Source organism: Tarenaya hassleriana, unplaced genomic scaffold, assembly GCF_000463585.1.
Source record: "Tarenaya hassleriana unplaced genomic scaffold, ASM46358v1 Cleome2, whole genome shotgun sequence".
In the NCBI taxonomy this organism is placed as follows: Eukaryota; Viridiplantae; Streptophyta; class Magnoliopsida; order Brassicales; family Cleomaceae; genus Tarenaya; species Tarenaya hassleriana.
Window position 1 is genome coordinate 4,499,198 of NW_010965372.1, and position 16,953 is coordinate 4,516,150.

At 40.5% G+C, this 16,953-nt stretch overlaps 4 protein-coding genes across 6 annotated transcripts in view; 1 reads left to right on the plus strand and 3 right to left on the minus strand.

The window, feature by feature from the left end:
- Window positions 1–1,273: 1,273 nt before the first annotated feature.
- On the minus strand, window positions 1,274–2,176 carry LOC104812233 (mitochondrial import inner membrane translocase subunit TIM23-2). Its single transcript, XM_010539277.2, has one exon. It carries the CDS (start codon window positions 2,077–2,079, stop codon window positions 1,516–1,518), a length of 564 nt encoding a protein of 187 aa, XP_010537579.1. The 5' UTR covers window positions 2,080–2,176; the 3' UTR covers window positions 1,274–1,515.
- Window positions 2,177–2,342: 166 nt separating this feature from the next.
- LOC104813296 (telomere repeat-binding factor 4-like) lies at window positions 2,343–5,909 on the plus strand. Its single transcript, XM_010540863.2, has 8 exons — window positions 2,343–2,635; window positions 3,835–3,868; window positions 3,929–4,007; window positions 4,343–4,534; window positions 4,692–4,776; window positions 4,950–5,033; window positions 5,281–5,563; window positions 5,690–5,909. The coding sequence occupies exons 1-8, from the start codon at window positions 2,486–2,488 to the stop codon at window positions 5,719–5,721; spliced, it is 939 nt and encodes a 312-aa protein (XP_010539165.1). The 5' UTR covers window positions 2,343–2,485; the 3' UTR covers window positions 5,722–5,909.
- A 68-nt stretch (window positions 5,910–5,977) lies between these two features.
- Window positions 5,978–10,333, minus strand: LOC104812234 (casein kinase 1-like protein 2). 2 transcript variants are annotated; one of them, XM_010539280.2, is made up of 15 exons: window positions 9,885–10,333; window positions 9,748–9,788; window positions 9,150–9,219; window positions 8,909–9,057; window positions 8,725–8,820; window positions 8,576–8,646; window positions 8,352–8,413; window positions 8,177–8,240; window positions 8,015–8,099; window positions 7,815–7,941; window positions 7,467–7,546; window positions 7,296–7,359; window positions 6,929–7,062; window positions 6,372–6,686; window positions 5,978–6,266 (listed from the first exon to the last, which is right to left on the minus strand). In XM_010539280.2, exons 1-14 carry the CDS (start codon window positions 9,958–9,960, stop codon window positions 6,414–6,416), a joined length of 1,392 nt encoding a protein of 463 aa, XP_010537582.1. In that variant the 5' UTR covers window positions 9,961–10,333; the 3' UTR covers window positions 5,978–6,266; window positions 6,372–6,413. The 2 variants fall into 2 exon arrangements, with proteins under 2 accessions (XP_010537582.1, XP_010537581.1); XM_010539279.2 differs by having other exon boundaries at window positions 5,980–6,686.
- Window positions 10,334–10,935: 602 nt separating this feature from the next.
- The window catches only part of LOC104812235 (probable phospholipid-transporting ATPase 4), a 7,115-nt gene continuing 1,097 nt past the window's right edge, over window positions 10,936–16,953 (minus strand). The window contains exons 1-11 of one of the 2 annotated variants that reach the window (XM_010539282.2): window positions 16,560–16,881; window positions 14,471–16,459; window positions 14,262–14,372; window positions 13,809–14,085; window positions 13,629–13,717; window positions 13,444–13,531; window positions 13,042–13,251; window positions 12,658–12,783; window positions 12,382–12,480; window positions 12,064–12,255; window positions 10,936–11,974 (exon numbers count right to left, since the gene is read on the minus strand). In XM_010539282.2, the coding sequence (XP_010537584.1) occupies window positions 11,288–11,974; window positions 12,064–12,255; window positions 12,382–12,480; window positions 12,658–12,783; window positions 13,042–13,251; window positions 13,444–13,531; window positions 13,629–13,717; window positions 13,809–14,085; window positions 14,262–14,372; window positions 14,471–16,293 (3,702 nt within the window). In that variant the 5' untranslated portion in view covers window positions 16,294–16,459; window positions 16,560–16,881 and the 3' untranslated portion in view covers window positions 10,936–11,287. Of the gene's footprint in view, window positions 11,975–12,063; window positions 12,256–12,381; window positions 12,481–12,657; window positions 12,784–13,041; window positions 13,252–13,443; window positions 13,532–13,628; window positions 13,718–13,808; window positions 14,086–14,261; window positions 14,373–14,470; window positions 16,460–16,559; window positions 16,882–16,953 lie in introns of those variants that run through there. The other variant, XM_010539281.2, reaches the window with a different exon arrangement.

Sequence of the window (16,953 nt, forward strand, 5' to 3'; positions counted from 1 at the left end):
ACTCTTTCAATCATGTCTCTACCATGTAGAAAGAGGAAGGAATGAGAAAATCCTATTGACACAAAAATAGAAATTCGACGTAGATCAACTTGAAGCGACGGTGGTTATACCTTAGATCAATGGCGAGCTTGCTTAGTTTGAGAACCCGGTTTTGTTCCCTACCAAGCCGGATGCGAGCTGCAAGATCAAACACCACCACCCACAGCAATGGAAGTTGTTTGTCATTCATGATTTGCTCCTCATCCTTGACTCGGATGGATAAGCTCACCTAGTGTAGGAATCAATTACATTCAAATTGCCCCTTAGCATCTTGTATATGAAACACTTCTCAGGAAGAACTGTTTTGTGAATAAAACACATTCTTTTGATGCATGATCAAATTCAATTTCTTCCCCTGACATACAATCTAGACTATGAGAGAATAACTGTTATAACTATACTATCAATTGTTGTTATATTTCTCAGTTTCATAAAACACTATGCACAAATCAAAACAGTAAAAGCACAGAAGAAGCTTAGTATACAGATCTGCAACAGCAACAAATTCCAGATGGTGAAATGAAATAAGTACAATTGACCATAGTAAAATGTAAAGCAACCATGAAAAGGTCCCCACAACCATTGCAACCATCGATAGAGATATCGGTCACAAATGTGATACTCACTACAAGGTGAAATTGCTAAAGAATATCCCATACCAAAGGAAGCACAAAAGTTAAAAGCAGATTCAATACGTCATCTTCAGGAGATTATATCAGGCGACGTTCTGCAATCTTTCACAGACAAGAGCTCGGCACAGAGGAGAGTCCGGGGAGGTAAGAAACTGAGAAGATGAAATAGGTACCAAGAAGTCAAGTATCATGGGATTGGGAGTTCAAGCTCCCGATCAGCACACTGCGTCATTGACATAAATGATCCATAACAAGTAATAAGAATACATAGGAGAAAAGCTAACGCCCTGAGATGTCAATGGGATCTACATAGCCATCAAATATCAACTGAAACCTCCACATCGACGAGTCGGAGATCACAGATGGACAATCATGTAGCACATGAACACACTAAACCATTCCTGTTTAGAAAAAGAAAGAAACTTGGAAACAAGCAATTCCGCCAGCAGGAAATGACAGCCATTTCACCTGAATTAATCTGATACAACATTCAAGTGTACCGGAGAAATACACAAACAAGCACCTGCTACAACACATAACAAAAAACCAATATGACAGCAAGGAAGTCCAACAATCAGAAACTATAGGCAAACACACATGGAGATCAAATACTGACCGGATAAAACCTTTTCAGTATAAATATAAAGGATCCCAAGAAATTCATCAAACACGCTGAGCTTTATGACATCAGAAGCTATACCCCTAGAAACCACAAGCTATCATTTTTATGATTCCCTTCCGAGCCAGACAGATGCCCTACAAATTCTCCATCTCCCTAACAAAATTTTCCAACAACAGCAAGTCTCTCAATTGGGCTCACTTTAGCAACCTCCGCCACCGTTCTTCATATGGGCACATACCGCTTCAAGGCTTGCTTCCCCGCCACCACAGCCCCCGCTGCTAATCCGCCGAGAGCACCGGCCACCGCCGCAGACCTCATCCCACGCGCCGCCCTGTAAACCGCTCCGGTCCCGAGACCCGCCACAACGCTCGTCCACACGTCGTCCCTATCTGTCGCCGCCACGGCGCCGCTCTCGATCCCCGCGTACATCAACCCAATAACCCCTAAACGGTTGCCCCATGCGCGACCTGATTGACCCGAGGAGTTCAAAATCCTGTTAATTTTCAGCTTTGTCGTGTCGCCAGACTCGAAGTTCCTGACGGCAGAGTAGAATCCGGTGGAAGCGCCGGCGATGGAGCCACCGAGGTAAGCCGTACCGGTGTAGAACGTGAGATTCTCACCCCAGGATCGTCGCTGACGGAGAGACTCCTCAGTGAAGAGAAATTCCGGCGAAGTAGGAAGCTTGTAGAGGTACTGTGCTTTGACAGGGAGCTCGTAGTTCTGGTAAGGGTTGTAAAGGCGCGTACTTTGATCGGATTCATGGTCGGAGCTGTGGTTGGCCGCCATTGGAGAAGGAAAGAGATCTTCTCGTAGGTTTAGGGTTAGGGATTGGTGGTAGGGAGAGAGGGAGATCGATCGTGGGATGCCTCCGATGATTTTAGGGTTCGTAGAATATTCTTCTTTATTATTTCGTTGAGACAAATTCGAATTCGGCCCCACAACTTTTATCTAATACTAATGTAACCCTATATCTTTCAAAGTTTTGTAATGTTAGCCACGTATTTGTATTTCTGAGGTTTATTAGGAAAAATTGACTTGTATTGTGAAATTGAAATTACATCCCAAATTCGCTCTACGGCCTGCGTTGAGGTTGTCTGTGTATATATCCAACAAGAAGAAGGCCAGCAGCGGAAATCGTCATCGTCTCCGATAATAATAGAGTAGATTGTCGTGCGTACACAGACGCACAGCAATGGGAAACCAGAAGCAAAAATGGACGGCGGAGGAGGAGGAGGCGTTGCTCGCCGGAGTTGCCAAGCACGGTCCCGGCAAGTGGAAGAACATTCTCCGGGATCCTGATTTCTCTTCTCAGCTCACTCATCGCTCCAACATCGACCTCAAGGTCTGTTTTTTCTTGCTCCGCTCGCTTTTTTTTTCCACTGTTTTTTGATTTCTTCGGCCGAGGGTTACTAACGTAGAAAACCCTAGGTATCGACTTCGAGGCACACTAGGGATTGATGGTTGGTGCTTGATTATTTGGGATTGAGTTGAGGAGTTTTGAGTTTGATTTGGTTTGTGAAATTACCTGGAAAGTGTTTTCAGGCAGGAGAATCTAATTGCCTAATGCCTAGGGTTGCGATTTTTTGGATTAAGTTGCTAATTTTGTTTGAGAGTTTGATGGTTTGTACTTGCTCTTTCTGCAATCGTTTTTGTGATTATGATATGCTTCCACGCTTAGAAGATTAACTGATTACGCACTAATATTCCTCATCTTGTGCTTCTTTTTAGTTTCTTGGTTAGTGGCATGGATGATGTCGATGTTACAGTTGTTTCATCGACAAGTTTTCTCGATGAAAAGGAAATTTACCATTGTAAGCCATTGCCCTTTTGGGTAGTTATGTTTCTAGTGGTTCTTTCTAGATCTGTTGAAGTTAAGTTGACACATTTATGCTGATAGATTGTGTTTGCACTTTGGTTTTCATCTGAGGCTCTCAAGTAGTTACTTTGGTTAGGTATTATGCTCGATTTCTGCTACATAATCTTGTGTTCGCCGGAGACGAAGCGTTGTTATTACCCTAGATGAGAGAATTTGTTTGGTTACAGAAAAATAGTGGTAGAGTGTGACATCAGTTATGATGGCCTTAGAAGTTTTTCTAGAAAGATACCTTCCTGTCCATCAAGTGCGAGATAGTAAGGCTGGAATCTACATTCTTCTCTCCTTGTGCATTTCATTCAGGCCTGAAACAGTGATTCACTAATGATAAGGTTTATTGGGTTGGGTTCTGCTATGTGAAAGCTCGGTTTTACTCGACCTTTCACCTGTGATGGATGTTACCTCTTCTTATCAATAATGGTAGTTGTTGATGCCTGGAAATTTACAGAGAGAACTTATGGGTGCTCTCTGGCTGCTTCAAATTTCACACAATATTGAACATAGAGCAAGCACGGGTGAACTGGAACTTTATGTCCAAAGAACAATACTGTCTATCATTTCTTTTACCTCTTTAGGATCGACTATTCTCACTGTCTTGCTCTGTTGTCTTTTACTTGGTGACGAATGATCAAGAATCTTTAATTATCTGGGTTTCACTCACTTTATAGGATAAGTGGCGTAACTTGAGTGTTGCTCCTGGTAGCCAATAAAAATGGAGGCTCTCAATGCCTTTGAGATTGGACTCATGGTTCTTAATGACAGAAGTAGCATTTCTTCCTGAAGGTGAAAGCTTCTTCTCAGTTGAGACAATAGGTGAACTTCGACCACCATGGATCCTTGGGTGAGAGCCCGAGCCAGCTTCGGGGACTTGAGGGTTAGAAGGCTCAGAGTCGGTTCCCACAAGAGCAGCCTCCCGGCCACTTGACATAGCCGCACGTCTTGATGACCCACTTGCACGCAGGAAGCTGGAGCTAGATAACTGCACATGCAATCAATATACAGATCAGTAACAAGATCTCCAGAGAATATATTCAGACATAAGAAAACATAAATCTCTCAGAATGATAAATAAAAATTCAACTGCAAGCCCTTGTGTAAAACCCATTCCTCGTTTTCATCACTCCACCCACCTTGGTAAGGAACGACTTGCCAAGAGCTTATTCAACTAATGATCAGAGTAAACAGCATGGACATCAACAACATGGAGGATTGGTTACTCACCATTACAGCAGCTGCTGCCGCTGCCAGTACTGCAACCACCAATATTAACCCTTCCCCAGCTGCATCCCTTCCACGTAGTGCGTCTTCTGATTTGAGCATGGATGACAACTCTTTAAATATTGCCGTGGACGCGAAAAATGCTCCCAGGTTTGTCTTAATTTTTTTTTCTTCTCTTGGTTGAAGTGGCCAATGCTTTGTTGATGCACAAGTCCCTTAAATGATGTTCTTTTGATACGATGTACTAATCTTTTAGTGAACTCATTGTTGCATTGTTCAATGCTTGCTGTGGTGATTATTTTCTTAGGTACGATGGGATGATATTTGAAGCTCTTTCAGCCTTATCTGACGCAAATGGATCTGATATCACTGCTATTCTCAGCTTCATTGAGGTTAGTTGAATAATTCTTTGCTGTTTAACATGTATTAGTGAGAACATTTTTAGAGACCCACCATATATAAATTGGGAGTGGTGACAATGACATTCTCATGGATCAAGAAACAATGTGGATTTGTATAATTTTAGTATACTTTGTATAATTACAGTTCACTTTGAATATAACAGAAAAGGCATGAGTTGCCGCTAAATTTTAGAAGGATCCTTGGTTCAAGATTGAGGAGGCTCGCTGCTCAGGGCAAACTTGAAAAGGTTAGCTATTTAGTATTTGTAAGGTTTGAAACACTCGTTTGTTACATCGATCATTTTCTCTCCTCAGTTTTTCTCCTTTTATGTACGGTATTTTCTCATTTTCTCTTGATGTGCAACATTCTATGTTTATGCGCAAGAACATTTGATGTCTGAAAATTTCCACTTTACGGTGTCATATTTTTGTTCTGTAAAGCCTTTTTTTTTCATGTTTTTCTCATGCGGTTTTTTGGGAAACCAACACATACAGGTGCAGAACTTCTATAAGATAAGTGATCCATCTGGAACAAGAACACCGGCCCCGAGGCAGAAAGACACCAATCTCAAACCTCGACAATCCAACAGTCAGAGTAATACAACTGTTACTCAGGAGATGGTGGAGGAAGCTGCAATAACGGCGGCCTATAAGGTGGTAGAGGCAGAGAACAAAGTGGATGTGGCCAGAGGAGCAATGGAAGAGTTGGAGAGGATGACCAGAATTGCAGAAGACACTGAAGTCTTTCTAGAGATTGCGAAAGAGATACACGAACGATGTAAATGCTTCATCATCATAGATCGATCCCTCCTTTTCTCGTTCTCGTATTCTTCTTCTTCCATCACAGAATAGTAAAATCTTGGTATTTAGATGACCGAATTTTCGGGTTATTATGTGTTTGCAGGTTCTGGGGGAGAGGTGGTGCTCTTGGCCTGAAGCTCATCAGACCGTGTGCTGTATCCAGCATTCTGTGAGTGAGGAAGAATCTGATTCTGATGCTGTAATCATAGCTTGATTAAATTTGTATCAATTCTGACTAATTGTATACGTTCTTTTTTAGGTTCCTTAACCATCAATTTGTATGCAAAATTAGAGTTTGATGGCCTGAGCCCTCTTCTTGTTCATGCCATTAGGTAAAATTGCTGAACGCATTCAAATCGAAAATTATGGGGGAAAAAAGAAAAAGAAATGATAAGCATGAAAATGCTTTTTGCACCCTATATCAAATGGCTGTTGCTTGACACACATCACATTTAACTTAGGACAATGAAAAGCAACACACAACACAACCAGTAAGAAGCCAAACAAAGCAGTAGAAATGAACGGTGAGTTACTCATCTTTTTACACCCTAACCAGAGTAAATTTTCGCCGTTAAAGTTCGTCTTCTTTCTTCACGGGCAAATTCACTTCTCGTTCTCTTTTTTTTTTCCTCCTCGTTCTTCTGGGCACTGCTTTGCAACTTTGGCTGCCTCCCTCCTCCCTGTAAACACAACAATACACATAGAAAAGTATTTCTCCCTCCGGGAGCCTATGAGAAAGTTACTCGTCTTTTTTTTTTTTTGTATCTTTTTAGTTTCGAATATACATTTCGGTCCCGGGAGTTTAAGATGATCTTCGTCCCGAGCCACTAAAAATGGAGGCTCTCAATGCCTTTGAGATTGGACTCATGGTTCTTAATGACAGAAGTAGCATTTCTTCCTGAAGGTGAAAGCTTCTTCTCAGTTGAGACAATAGGTGAACTTCGACCACCATGGATCCTTGGGTGAGAGCCCGAGCCAGCTTCGGGGACTTGAGGGTTAGAAGGCTCAGAGTCGGTTCCCACAAGAGCAGCCTCCCGGCCACTTGACATAGCCGCACGTCTTGATGACCCACTTGCACGCAGGAAGCTGGAGCTAGATAACTGCACATGCAATCAATATACAGATCAGTAACAAGATCTCCAGAGAATATATTCAGACATAAGAAAACATAAATCTCTCAGAATGATAAATAAAAATTCAACTGCAAGCCCTTGTGTAAAACCCATTCCTCGTTTTCATCACTCCACCCACCTTGGTAAGGAACGACTTGCCAAGAGCTTATTCAACTAATGATCAGAGTAAACAGCATGGACATCAACAACATGGAGGATTGGTTACTCACCATTACATCTTTAGAAAGGGCAGGATCAGTTGAAACTGGAGCTTTTTGTTTGGATATGCTTCCAGAGTTTAAAATTTGGCCCGAACTGCATCTACGATCTCCTGATGACCAGCCAGGTCTAGCTTCCTCATCACCTGCGGTGGAACAAGGAGGCAGCAAAGATAAAGTCAAAAGGGTGCAAGTCACATCTCCAAGAACAGACGACTCATCTTTACATGCGCAATTGAATACTTTATCTTCCGTTCCCTTCGTTACAGGGCTGGAAGCAAACATAAAACCCTCAACATAAAGAGAAAAAAAAATTATTGACAGAAAGAGACATGTATATTACACCCAAACCAAAACTAAATCAGTAAAGTAGAACCACCTGATTGCTTCTCAGCGCTAGCAATAACAGGACGTTGGCCAGAACTTGGCCCCACTCCAGGACCCTGCAAAATCCATTGGAAAAAGTACATGTTCGATCAATCAGAAACATAATTAAAAGTTAAAACATTCAAAATGTCAAATAACTTTTGTTCAACACCATGATACTTACAAGAGGACGGGGAGGAGTGGCAATCTGTGATTGCTGATACTTCAAGATTGTCCAATCAAATACGTAATCAAACTGGAATCCTGAAACATAAGCGACATAGAGGGGTGAGTTCAAATCTCAAAAAGCTTGATCGGTTTCAAAAATGTATATATAACTTTTGAATCAGTTTCACCAGTCATAACAAAAAAGCTGACTTGATATTGTTCAAATTACATAATCAGACTGGAAGCCTGAATGGTGAGTTCAAATCTCAAAAAGCTTGATTGGTTTCATTTCATATCTATACAAGTAACTTTTGTATCCCCTTCATCAGTCTCAGAACAACCAAGCTGATTTGAGAAATCAGACCTTCACGGATAAATAGGTCACGGAAGAGTCGTTTCAGGTAAGCATAGTCTGGTTTGTCGTCAAATCTCAGGGACCGGCAGTAATGGAAGTAAGATGCAAATTCTGAGGGATACCCCCGACATAGAGCCTAGAAGAAGAAAAAGTATGATATCAGTATTGTCAATCACACTCGCCAGGATGGCTCTCAGAGACAGTTTTACCTCAATAGAGGTTGATACTTTCTTTTCACTGATTTTCTCATACTTTTGCTTCTTTGTGCCAGCTTTGAGTCCCTGCCAAGGAAGACTATATGCAAATGGGTAAGTAAACCGGCAGCCTTACAAAGAACCGCTCGTAACAGTGATGGAAGGAAAAATAGACACCTTCCTCTTAAGAAGTACATGAGAACAAATCCAAGGGACTCCAGATCATCTCTACGACTTTGTTCTGTAACATAATTAACGATAGGAATTAGAATTAGGTTCTTTAAAGTTGTAAGAGAAAATAAAAGTTCAAGTCAAGTTGTCTTTAAAATAGGAACCAGAATTAGGTTCATACCAATGCCTAGGTGAGTGTTCATGCTTGCATATCGAGCAGTTCCAGTCAAGTTCTTATTTTCCCTGAGATATGTGCAGGAGATTAGATAAAAAGACAACACAATGCACACTACGATTATAAAAATTTTTACTAGCCCCGAACCAAGAACACAAAACTTATTCAAGTATCATTACTTGATTAGAACAGAATCTCTCATAGAGGAAAATAACAAAGCCACAGCCAACCTGTAAGGAATATGTTGATGAGTTGTAGTGTCTCTGTACTTCTTTGCCAGACCAAAGTCAATGATATACACCTGCATTGGGCAAAGACTAATTTAAGCAAATAAACCAGGAGAGGAAACAAATCCAAACAACCCTTTTCAAACAATAACCTGATTTGCACGCCTCCCCAGACCCATGAGGAAGTTGTCAGGCTTGATGTCCCGATGGAGAAATGACTTTGAATGAACAAATTCAATGCGATTGATCTGAGAAGAGGAATAATAATATAGCAAAATTATGGTAATTCATCCATATCACTGCGAGAAAACTATTTACTCAATGAAAGGGGTCTACCATTTGATCTGCAAGCATTAGCACAGTCTTTAGTGAGAGTTTCCTACTACAGAAATTGAACAAGTCTTCGAGACTAGGCCCCAACAAGTCTATCACAAGGACATTATAGTCCCCTTCAACACCATACCATTTTACGTTCGGAATGCCAGCTAAAAGCAAGGGAAAGAAAAGCAAACCTCTTGAATAAGAACAAGAAAAAATCACATTGGAAATGTAAACAAGCATAGAACTAGGTTCTTACTTCCTCCTTGTAATATTTTATACAATTTGGATTCATACAGCAACTGAGGATGCTTTGTTTTTACATTTTCCTGAGAAAAAGAGAAGTTGTCAGAAGATATGCCAAAAGAAACAGGAAGTAGACAACACCAACAGAAGATGCAAAAAGCAGATGTTAGAAGCAACAGAAAGCCAGAATGAATTGATACATGTCTAGGCACCAGAATGGATTGATACATGTCACATTCACAAGGTTAGAACTGAAACAGCGTTACTGCTTAGCTAAATGCTGACACTCAAAGCTTATTGCTTCCCATGTGTCTTTTCTGTCCCAAGACCGTAAATTGATGTTTTATTACCATATGATTAGTACTCTTAGTTTCTCCACAGTAACTTTCTCTTCAAACGGAAACAGGAAGAAGCTACAAATAAGAAAATTGCAGACACATGCTACAAAATGTATGCCCTCTTTTCCCTTCAGAAAGCATTCATATCTAATGAGGATATGCCAAAATGCAAGGATCACCTTCACATTAACAAAATAACACTGGAATTACTTCAATTATCACTGAAAACAGGCAAATTTCCAGTTCAACAACCAAAACACGCAAAACACTTACAAGCTTAATCGCGACGTCTTCATTCGTCTGGATATTGGTGCCTTCAAACATCATCCAAGGGATCACACGTTAAACAGCCATCAAGTTCCACAGAAACCACACTCAAGAGTCTAAAGCAGAAAAATTCAAGCGCATACCGAGATAGATCTCTCCGAAAGATCCACCGCCGATCTTCCGTCCAAGCCGAAACTTGTTCCCCACCCGCGGCTCCATCAAATGGAAAGCTAGTAACCCTAGAAAAACACCTCAACCGCCGAACGCCGAAACCCACCAACCAAACTGCCGTCTCCAGCACAAAACTCCGACGGGGAGGGAGAAAGTACGAGAATTTCCGGGAAAAGGCGAGAATCCAAACGGAGAAAAAGCGACGAGAAATCGAGATTGGAGCCGGAGAGTAATTCGTTTAAAATACGAATACCAGAGAGTTGAGCCGAATCAAACAGATGCAAGCAAGAAGCGGTGATGGATTCCGATTGACTTCGGGTGACAAAGTTTCAGCGCTCTTCTACGCAGCGAAGAGATTGATGAAGAGAGAGGAAACGGAGAACAAAAACCCTCTCCATATTTTCTTATTTATTCTTAAAAAGAAAAGGAAACATCGAAGACAAATAATTATGGAGTGGTTAGATTTAGATATTTTATATGGGCCGAGATTAACCATGGTTAGGCTAAACCGGGCCCAGTTTAGTATAGAGAGATTTTAGCATGTATATATTTATATTTGTTTTAAGTAAAACTATTAAAATAAATAACTGAAAATTTAAAAAAAAAAAGGAAAAAAACCGGAAAAGGGGCTAAAATTTAATTTAATCATACGATCTTAGAGTTTCTTTATACATCCATATCTACAAGTGATTAATTTTCAAAAATATTAAAATAATTTATTTTCATAACAGCTTTTCATTTTTTATTCATTAAATCTTCTTAAATACAATAGATGAATGGATTTAGGTTTCAAATCTATTATTATTATTAACCAAAATAATTTAGTAAAATCTTTCATTATTGGGAAAATATTTCATTAAAAATGATAAGATTTTATGATACTCATAGAAATAATATATAAATAAGATTATATTACCTAGAACTAGAATCAGTCAATGAATAAAAATAATACATTAATTGTCATGGCCAAGACACACACATCCATGGCTCATTAATAGGCCAATTCAATGCCAAAACATAAAATGAGACATAAAAATGTTTGATGTTGATGCTGTATATTATGTTTCATTTTGTCCTAACTATTCACAAAACCTATGTATAGTATGTTATTGACACAAAGTCTGAAAGTTAAAAAAAAAAAAAGATTTTCAGCAAAACCCCAACAGAGAAACATCAACCACTCTTACACGCTCACTGCAACTCTCCCTTAACTCCCTTTCCTTTTTTTTTTCTCTTTTCCTCAAGTGTACACACAACAGCATCAAGCTCTGTCTCTGATGAACATCTGTGTCCAAACCAGCTAGAGGATGAGCCTGAAGAAAAGTATCCAAGAACACTCTTGAGAGAGATTTCTGAAGAATCCAGATGCCGGAAGCTACAATGATCTCGGGGACATTGTATCTTGAGTTGAAAAATGAGACATATTCGACTGTTTCTTATTGAGCTTCGACCGCAAATGCCTGATTTTGGCATCAACCCTTGCTGTGAATCCGATCTTTGTTTTCTCCCGTGCTTTTGTGCGTTCTCGGGTCCACATTCTTGCATCCTCGACATCTCTCTTGTAGTATTTGATCTCTTGAATGATATGATGATCCAATGGGTTCAAGAATCTCTGGAAAGATATGTGAGTGAAGTATGGAAGAACAGTTGCCACTGTGACTAACAATGTGGCTGACCAATATATGGGCGCAGGAGCAAGAACTTCAGCAAGAATCCTATAGATGTTTCCAGAAAGACTCGGTGGCATCATCCCGTATAAAGCAACGAACAGATACCACAAACCGATGCTTCCCCAGATTAAGACGTGTTGGATCCAAGTGAAATGGCTCATCGTTAGAGCAATTTGCACGTTCACGGCCCATATGATGCAAGTAAACATGGTTGTACCGACAGCATCCATGTCAGCTGTCTGGCCACCGGCTCTGAAAGCTTGTTCATAAATAATTCCAATGTTGAGGAAGAATATGACAAGAGAGGAATAAACACCATTGCCCATCCACCCCAGTATTCGATACCAGTCAAAGAACAAGTTTTTTGTCCCTTGTTGGTATAATGCTGGAAACTGTAGGACAAGAAAAAAATTTGTGCATGAGAGAAGATCAAGTAGAGCTTCATGATTTACTTGTCAAGGCAAACTGTAATGAAAGTCACCTGCAAGCAGATCTCGGAGGAAACGTCTTGTTCAAAGACTCCAAGCGCAATCACTGGCAGCGAGGTAAGGACAACGTTGAAGAGTAACAGGTAGTAGTCATTATATACTGATTGGCCAGAAAATCCAGTAAATGCTTCAAAGTAGAAGAGAGTGAGACCAAATGCTATGTTTTTGTAGAAGAAGTAGCAAATCTGGAAGCAGAAAAACATATATATTAGAACCGATGGTCTGCTATGTTAAGAGTAGAATAGGATGTTTACAAATATAGACGTCTTGTAAGCAAACTGTGTAACAAAGGCGCACAAGCATATATTTACCATTTGAGCGATTCTTTTGTAGCACCAGTGTCCATGGACGACGAGGAGTCTTTCCAGAAACCGGAACTGTGCAATAGAAAAATCACTAGCCATAACAGCCTGCACAAGAATGAGAGATTCAGCAAAAATGTTGAGATGGGCGAGTCAATTCACTTGCCACTCATGAATAATATGGAGATGAAACTTAGCCTATATCAGAAGTAACAGCTCTACAAACACAAAATTATTCGGGAAATGTGCATTCTCGGGTGTCTAATGGGAAGAGAGAACACTGACCTGCATACCTTCCACCCCACTAATGCCTACACCAATGTCAGCTTCCTGAATCATTCCAACATCATTTGCACCATCACCGATTGCTAATGTTGTTTTCTGAGTTCCCTCTTTTACCAACCTTGTTACCTTTGTACAGAAAGATGAAACAGACGATAAATAACAGAAGAAAAATCGAATCTTTAGATGTAAGAATCTATGTGGAAGTTTGGAACACAGCAGTTCTCGTTGATACTTCATTTCATCTATTCCTATTCAGTCTGATACCCCAGTCTGAGAACAGGCATTAAACTTGTTTATCATTATTACTTGAAATATGTGTTTACGAGTTATATAGCTGAATGATAAATGCTAGAGAAAGAAAAACAAAGGAAAAAGGAAATATACCAAGGCCTTCTGCTTGGGAGAGACACGACAGCAAATGACTGATGCACAATCTACTGCCAATGCAAGGAACTGATACTTCATATCATCCTCCAAAGCATAAGTTAGAGTTTTCCCATCAATGATTAAAGCAAAGGCAGCATGTGGATCCTTCTCCAGCTTGACCATTTGTAAAGCATTCGTGATTTGATTCAAGATATTCTCCTTAATGGCCTGATCCAATGGTGGAAATGGAAAATGAATTTCAGATTTTAGTTAGGTGGGAGATCACACCAGAATCAATTGCACCTTCTCTCAAAAGCACTCTAAACTCATAGATCTAACGCGTCGGCCTTCTTTCAAGAAGCCTAACTAAGTTCTTTAACGATCACCTGACCATAAATCCTCTTTCGTTGCAATACATACCCCATTGGAATCTTGGGATCCTCCATCTGAATTCATGCTTGTTATGCAGATCTGTTTCATGCCTTGCCGGAGTAAACTACACGCGAATCTGCAGTCCACCACAGCGAGCAGTTTAATCATCAAATTTTTGTTTCGGTATAGCAGTTTACTCATTTCTTGGTTACATCCAAAGTATAGGTACTAACCCGATGTTGATGGCGGTTTCCATCTTGTCCCCTGTCAAAACCCATAATTTGAGACCCGCTTGAGCAAGCTTATCTATGCATTGTGGAACCTACAGAAAATGGAAACGAAATTAAATTGACATAAAAAACAGAAAAAAAAAGGGTGAACTAAAGTGTCTGTCAAAGCAGGGGAATACATACTCCTTTCTGCAGTTTGTCCTCAACAGCAGTAGCACCGACAAGGATGAGCTCTCTTTCGATCGTATCGGATACCCTTTCAAGCAGTGCATCTCTATCAGAAACTATTGAAGTTTTGGCTTTAAGAAACTCAGCGTTCCAAGCTGAATATTCATCCTCATCGATCTTTCTGTAAGCAAGTGCCAGTGTACGTAGCCCAGCTTCTCCATATTCATTTAAATGCTTAGCGGTAGGTGTCAAGTATGTCCGCCCATTTTTCGCTAACCGGTCAAAGATGATGCTGCAAAATTTTCAAGTATAGGATTGCATTACACAAATGAATGACAGACACCAAACAATATTATCTTCATTGGCTTCTTGCCCGGTACAAAAGATACTAAGCTGTTGATATATACATCTCAAACTTATAATCATGTTACATGATTTGATGCCTAAAAGTTTTGAGTTGGGGCTAACCTGTCAGCTCCTTTGCATAGTAGAAGAATCTGCTGATCCTCGTCACGTACAATCACAGACATTCGCTTTCTTTTGCTAGTAAAGTCCAACAAGTTTAAAACTTTATACTCCCTGCATTTTTTCCGGTACTCAATCACGATTTGCTTAAAGGAAAGGTGTGAAGGCATTACGAAAAGGTACAATATAAGACAGTATATATTTATAATTACCTTTCGATTGTTTGCCCGGAAGAAGAGTACCTTTCGTGAACAAAAACGCTCGATTGGGTTCTCTTGAAGAACTCGAAACCAAACTCTCTTGCAGCAACAAGAAAAGCAGCTTCATCAGGTGACTCTGCTTCGTAGGTATACTTGCCAGTCTCCTCATGCAACTCAGGAATGGCCGTATGGCAAATAGCTAATATCCGAAAGAACATCAAAATATCACTTACTTGCGGTTCCCTAAACCAATTCCCATTCATGAGTCTTACGTCCTCAAAACTAAACCCCTTTATAGGAGTTCTTGGATTATTATCGCCTTCGTGATTTATGCCACTCTCCATCTCAATTTCTTGTCTTCCCCGGCTGCTGTCCCATGAATCGTACGCTTTAGTTTGAGCCCTTGGAGTACTTGATATTTCTCCACCCTGCTCTTCGAGGTCAATAGCCATCTGCTTCGCAGCAGCAAGTTCGACTTCGCTGGAACGCACGCCATAGGAAGTACCAGCAATAGAGCACTTCAGAAAATCCATCTGGTTACATGTCAAAGTTCCTGTCTTGTCTGAAAGGATGGTATGCACCTGTCCTAGCTCTTCGTTCAAATTCGATGTACGTGCTTGTGCAGGGACTCCACTTTCATTATCATACATGTGCAGGTCTTGATTGATGAAAGTTGCTTGCAAGACCTTTACAACCTCGATCGAAACATAGAGAGAGATGGGTATCAAATATCCGTAAAGCAGAAGGGCAGTGATCAGATGGACAACGCCAGCGTAAATAGGATTGCTTGGATTGGTTAAGTTCTCCGGCTCATCAGGACGTAAATACCACCAGTTTGACATGTGAAATTTTGTCTCCCAAGCAAATCCCGATGAACTGACACAAGAGATCAGAATGAGTAGGACAAGAAGAGTGTAGATGATATAGTCCATTGTCCTCTCGATTCTGCTCCTTTTCGAAGGTGACCTCGTTGAATTCTGCATGACTTTAGTATCATGACCTGTGAATACCACAACTCCATAAACATAGGCTGTATTCCTAAGCTTTGAATCTCTTAAGAGAATCTGAATCGGATCCAGAGAAAAGATCTGCCGTTCATATTCTAGGTTACCGACAAAGGTGTAGAGATTGGGGTTTGGATCTTCACATCTTATCGTTGCCCTGAAATTCTTGAAAGATTCATCGTCATCTTGAGGCAAGGTTACTTCCAACGACCTTTTCACTTTCAGGTTTGTCTCGCCATCCAAGTTCATAGTCTCAACGTAGCAAATCCCGTCCTCGTAACTCGATGACAATAGAAGCAAATCGGCGGGGAAGAACTCATCCTTCTCCACTTTCACAATGTCACCAACCCTAACCTTCTTCCACTTTCTACGACGAAAAACACCATCGCCTTTATGAACATTCACTTTACGTGCATTTATCTTCACATCTTGCATAAACCTACGCCAATCTTCCAAAGCCTCCTTTAACATACTAAGCCCCACAACGAACACCAAAGGGGCAATCATGCTCCATTTGTTGAAGGGCGAGAGAGGAAACACCGAGAGAATGGCAGCTACCAGGAAGTAGAAATTGGCAGCTCGGTGGAATTGCTCATAAAGGGACTTTGGAAAGAAAGTGATCAAATTATACCTCGTCGTGGAGACATAATTAGAACGATATCTTAAAGGTTTCTTCTTATGCAGATTAGGCTGATTGCAATTCACCACTCGGCTGAACCCCGGACCTTGTAAAGGATGAGGTTCTTCACCCTCAACGGCGCTCGGCCTAAGACATCCAAAAGTGTAAAGATGGCTCAGCCTTAGCTTCGACCTCCTCCTACCTCTTGCCATTTCCCAAACTTTCAACTCAAGGGCAATGCAATATGAACATTAACAGAAACCCAATACTTTCTTGAACAAGATCTGTAGTATAGCCATCACTTATTACAAGGACTCTTCCTCACCAAGGATTTCAACGGTGCTCTTTATGTTCAGCAATTGTCCGTTACGGCGCAACCTGAAAAAAGAACAAACCCAAGTCTTAATCTTGCAGACATGAAAGCTTGATCTCTGAAAAACTAAGAAATAACCAAAAAGGACTGAAACAAGGCACCAACTTAGAACTCGAAACCCGTACGAAACACCACAGTATAGAAACTAGAAATTTCAGAAGCTCGGAAACTCGGGAGTTCATCGAAGTTGGTAAAAAGCACCATATTTTGAAAAGAAAAGTACGGAATCACCCAAAGACGGTTTTCAAATTTTGTCGGCAGCCCTCGAAGCTGAATGACAGCAACCTATACCAAACCCAGTTGTAAAATTTTATTAACCATTCGAATCGTTTTAAAAAAATTTGTAAATCTACCTCCGCTAATGAGGTAAAAGACAATGAGAGAAAGAATGAACAAAAGAGAGATTAATTTTAAACACATTTGTATCCTTCTAACAGGAACAGAGTACAATATCGAAATTCCGATCGATCTGGTAATCTAGACATAAGGATTCAGCAGG

Coding starts and splice junctions, on each gene's coding strand:
- LOC104812233 (XM_010539277.2), bottom strand. CDS start 2,079: ATGGCGGCCAACCACAGCTCCGACCATGAATCCGATCAAAGTACGCGC.
- LOC104813296 (XM_010540863.2), top strand. CDS start 2,486: ATGGGAAACCAGAAGCAAAAATGGACGGCGGAGGAGGAGGAGGCGTTG. Junction 4,008..4,342: donor CGACCACCATGGATCCTTGG/GTGAGAGCCCGA, acceptor ACTAATGATCAG/AGTAAACAGCATGGACATCA. Junction 4,777..4,949: donor CTATTCTCAGCTTCATTGAG/GTTAGTTGAATA, acceptor TGAATATAACAG/AAAAGGCATGAGTTGCCGCT.
- LOC104812234 (XM_010539280.2), bottom strand. CDS start 9,960: ATGGAGCCGCGGGTGGGGAACAAGTTTCGGCTTGGACGGAAGATCGGC. Junction 9,058..9,149: donor TAAAATATTACAAGGAGGAA/GTAAGAACCTAG, acceptor CCTTGCTTTTAG/CTGGCATTCCGAACGTAAAA. Junction 8,414..8,575: donor CATCAACATATTCCTTACAG/GTTGGCTGTGGC, acceptor CACATATCTCAG/GGAAAATAAGAACTTGACTG.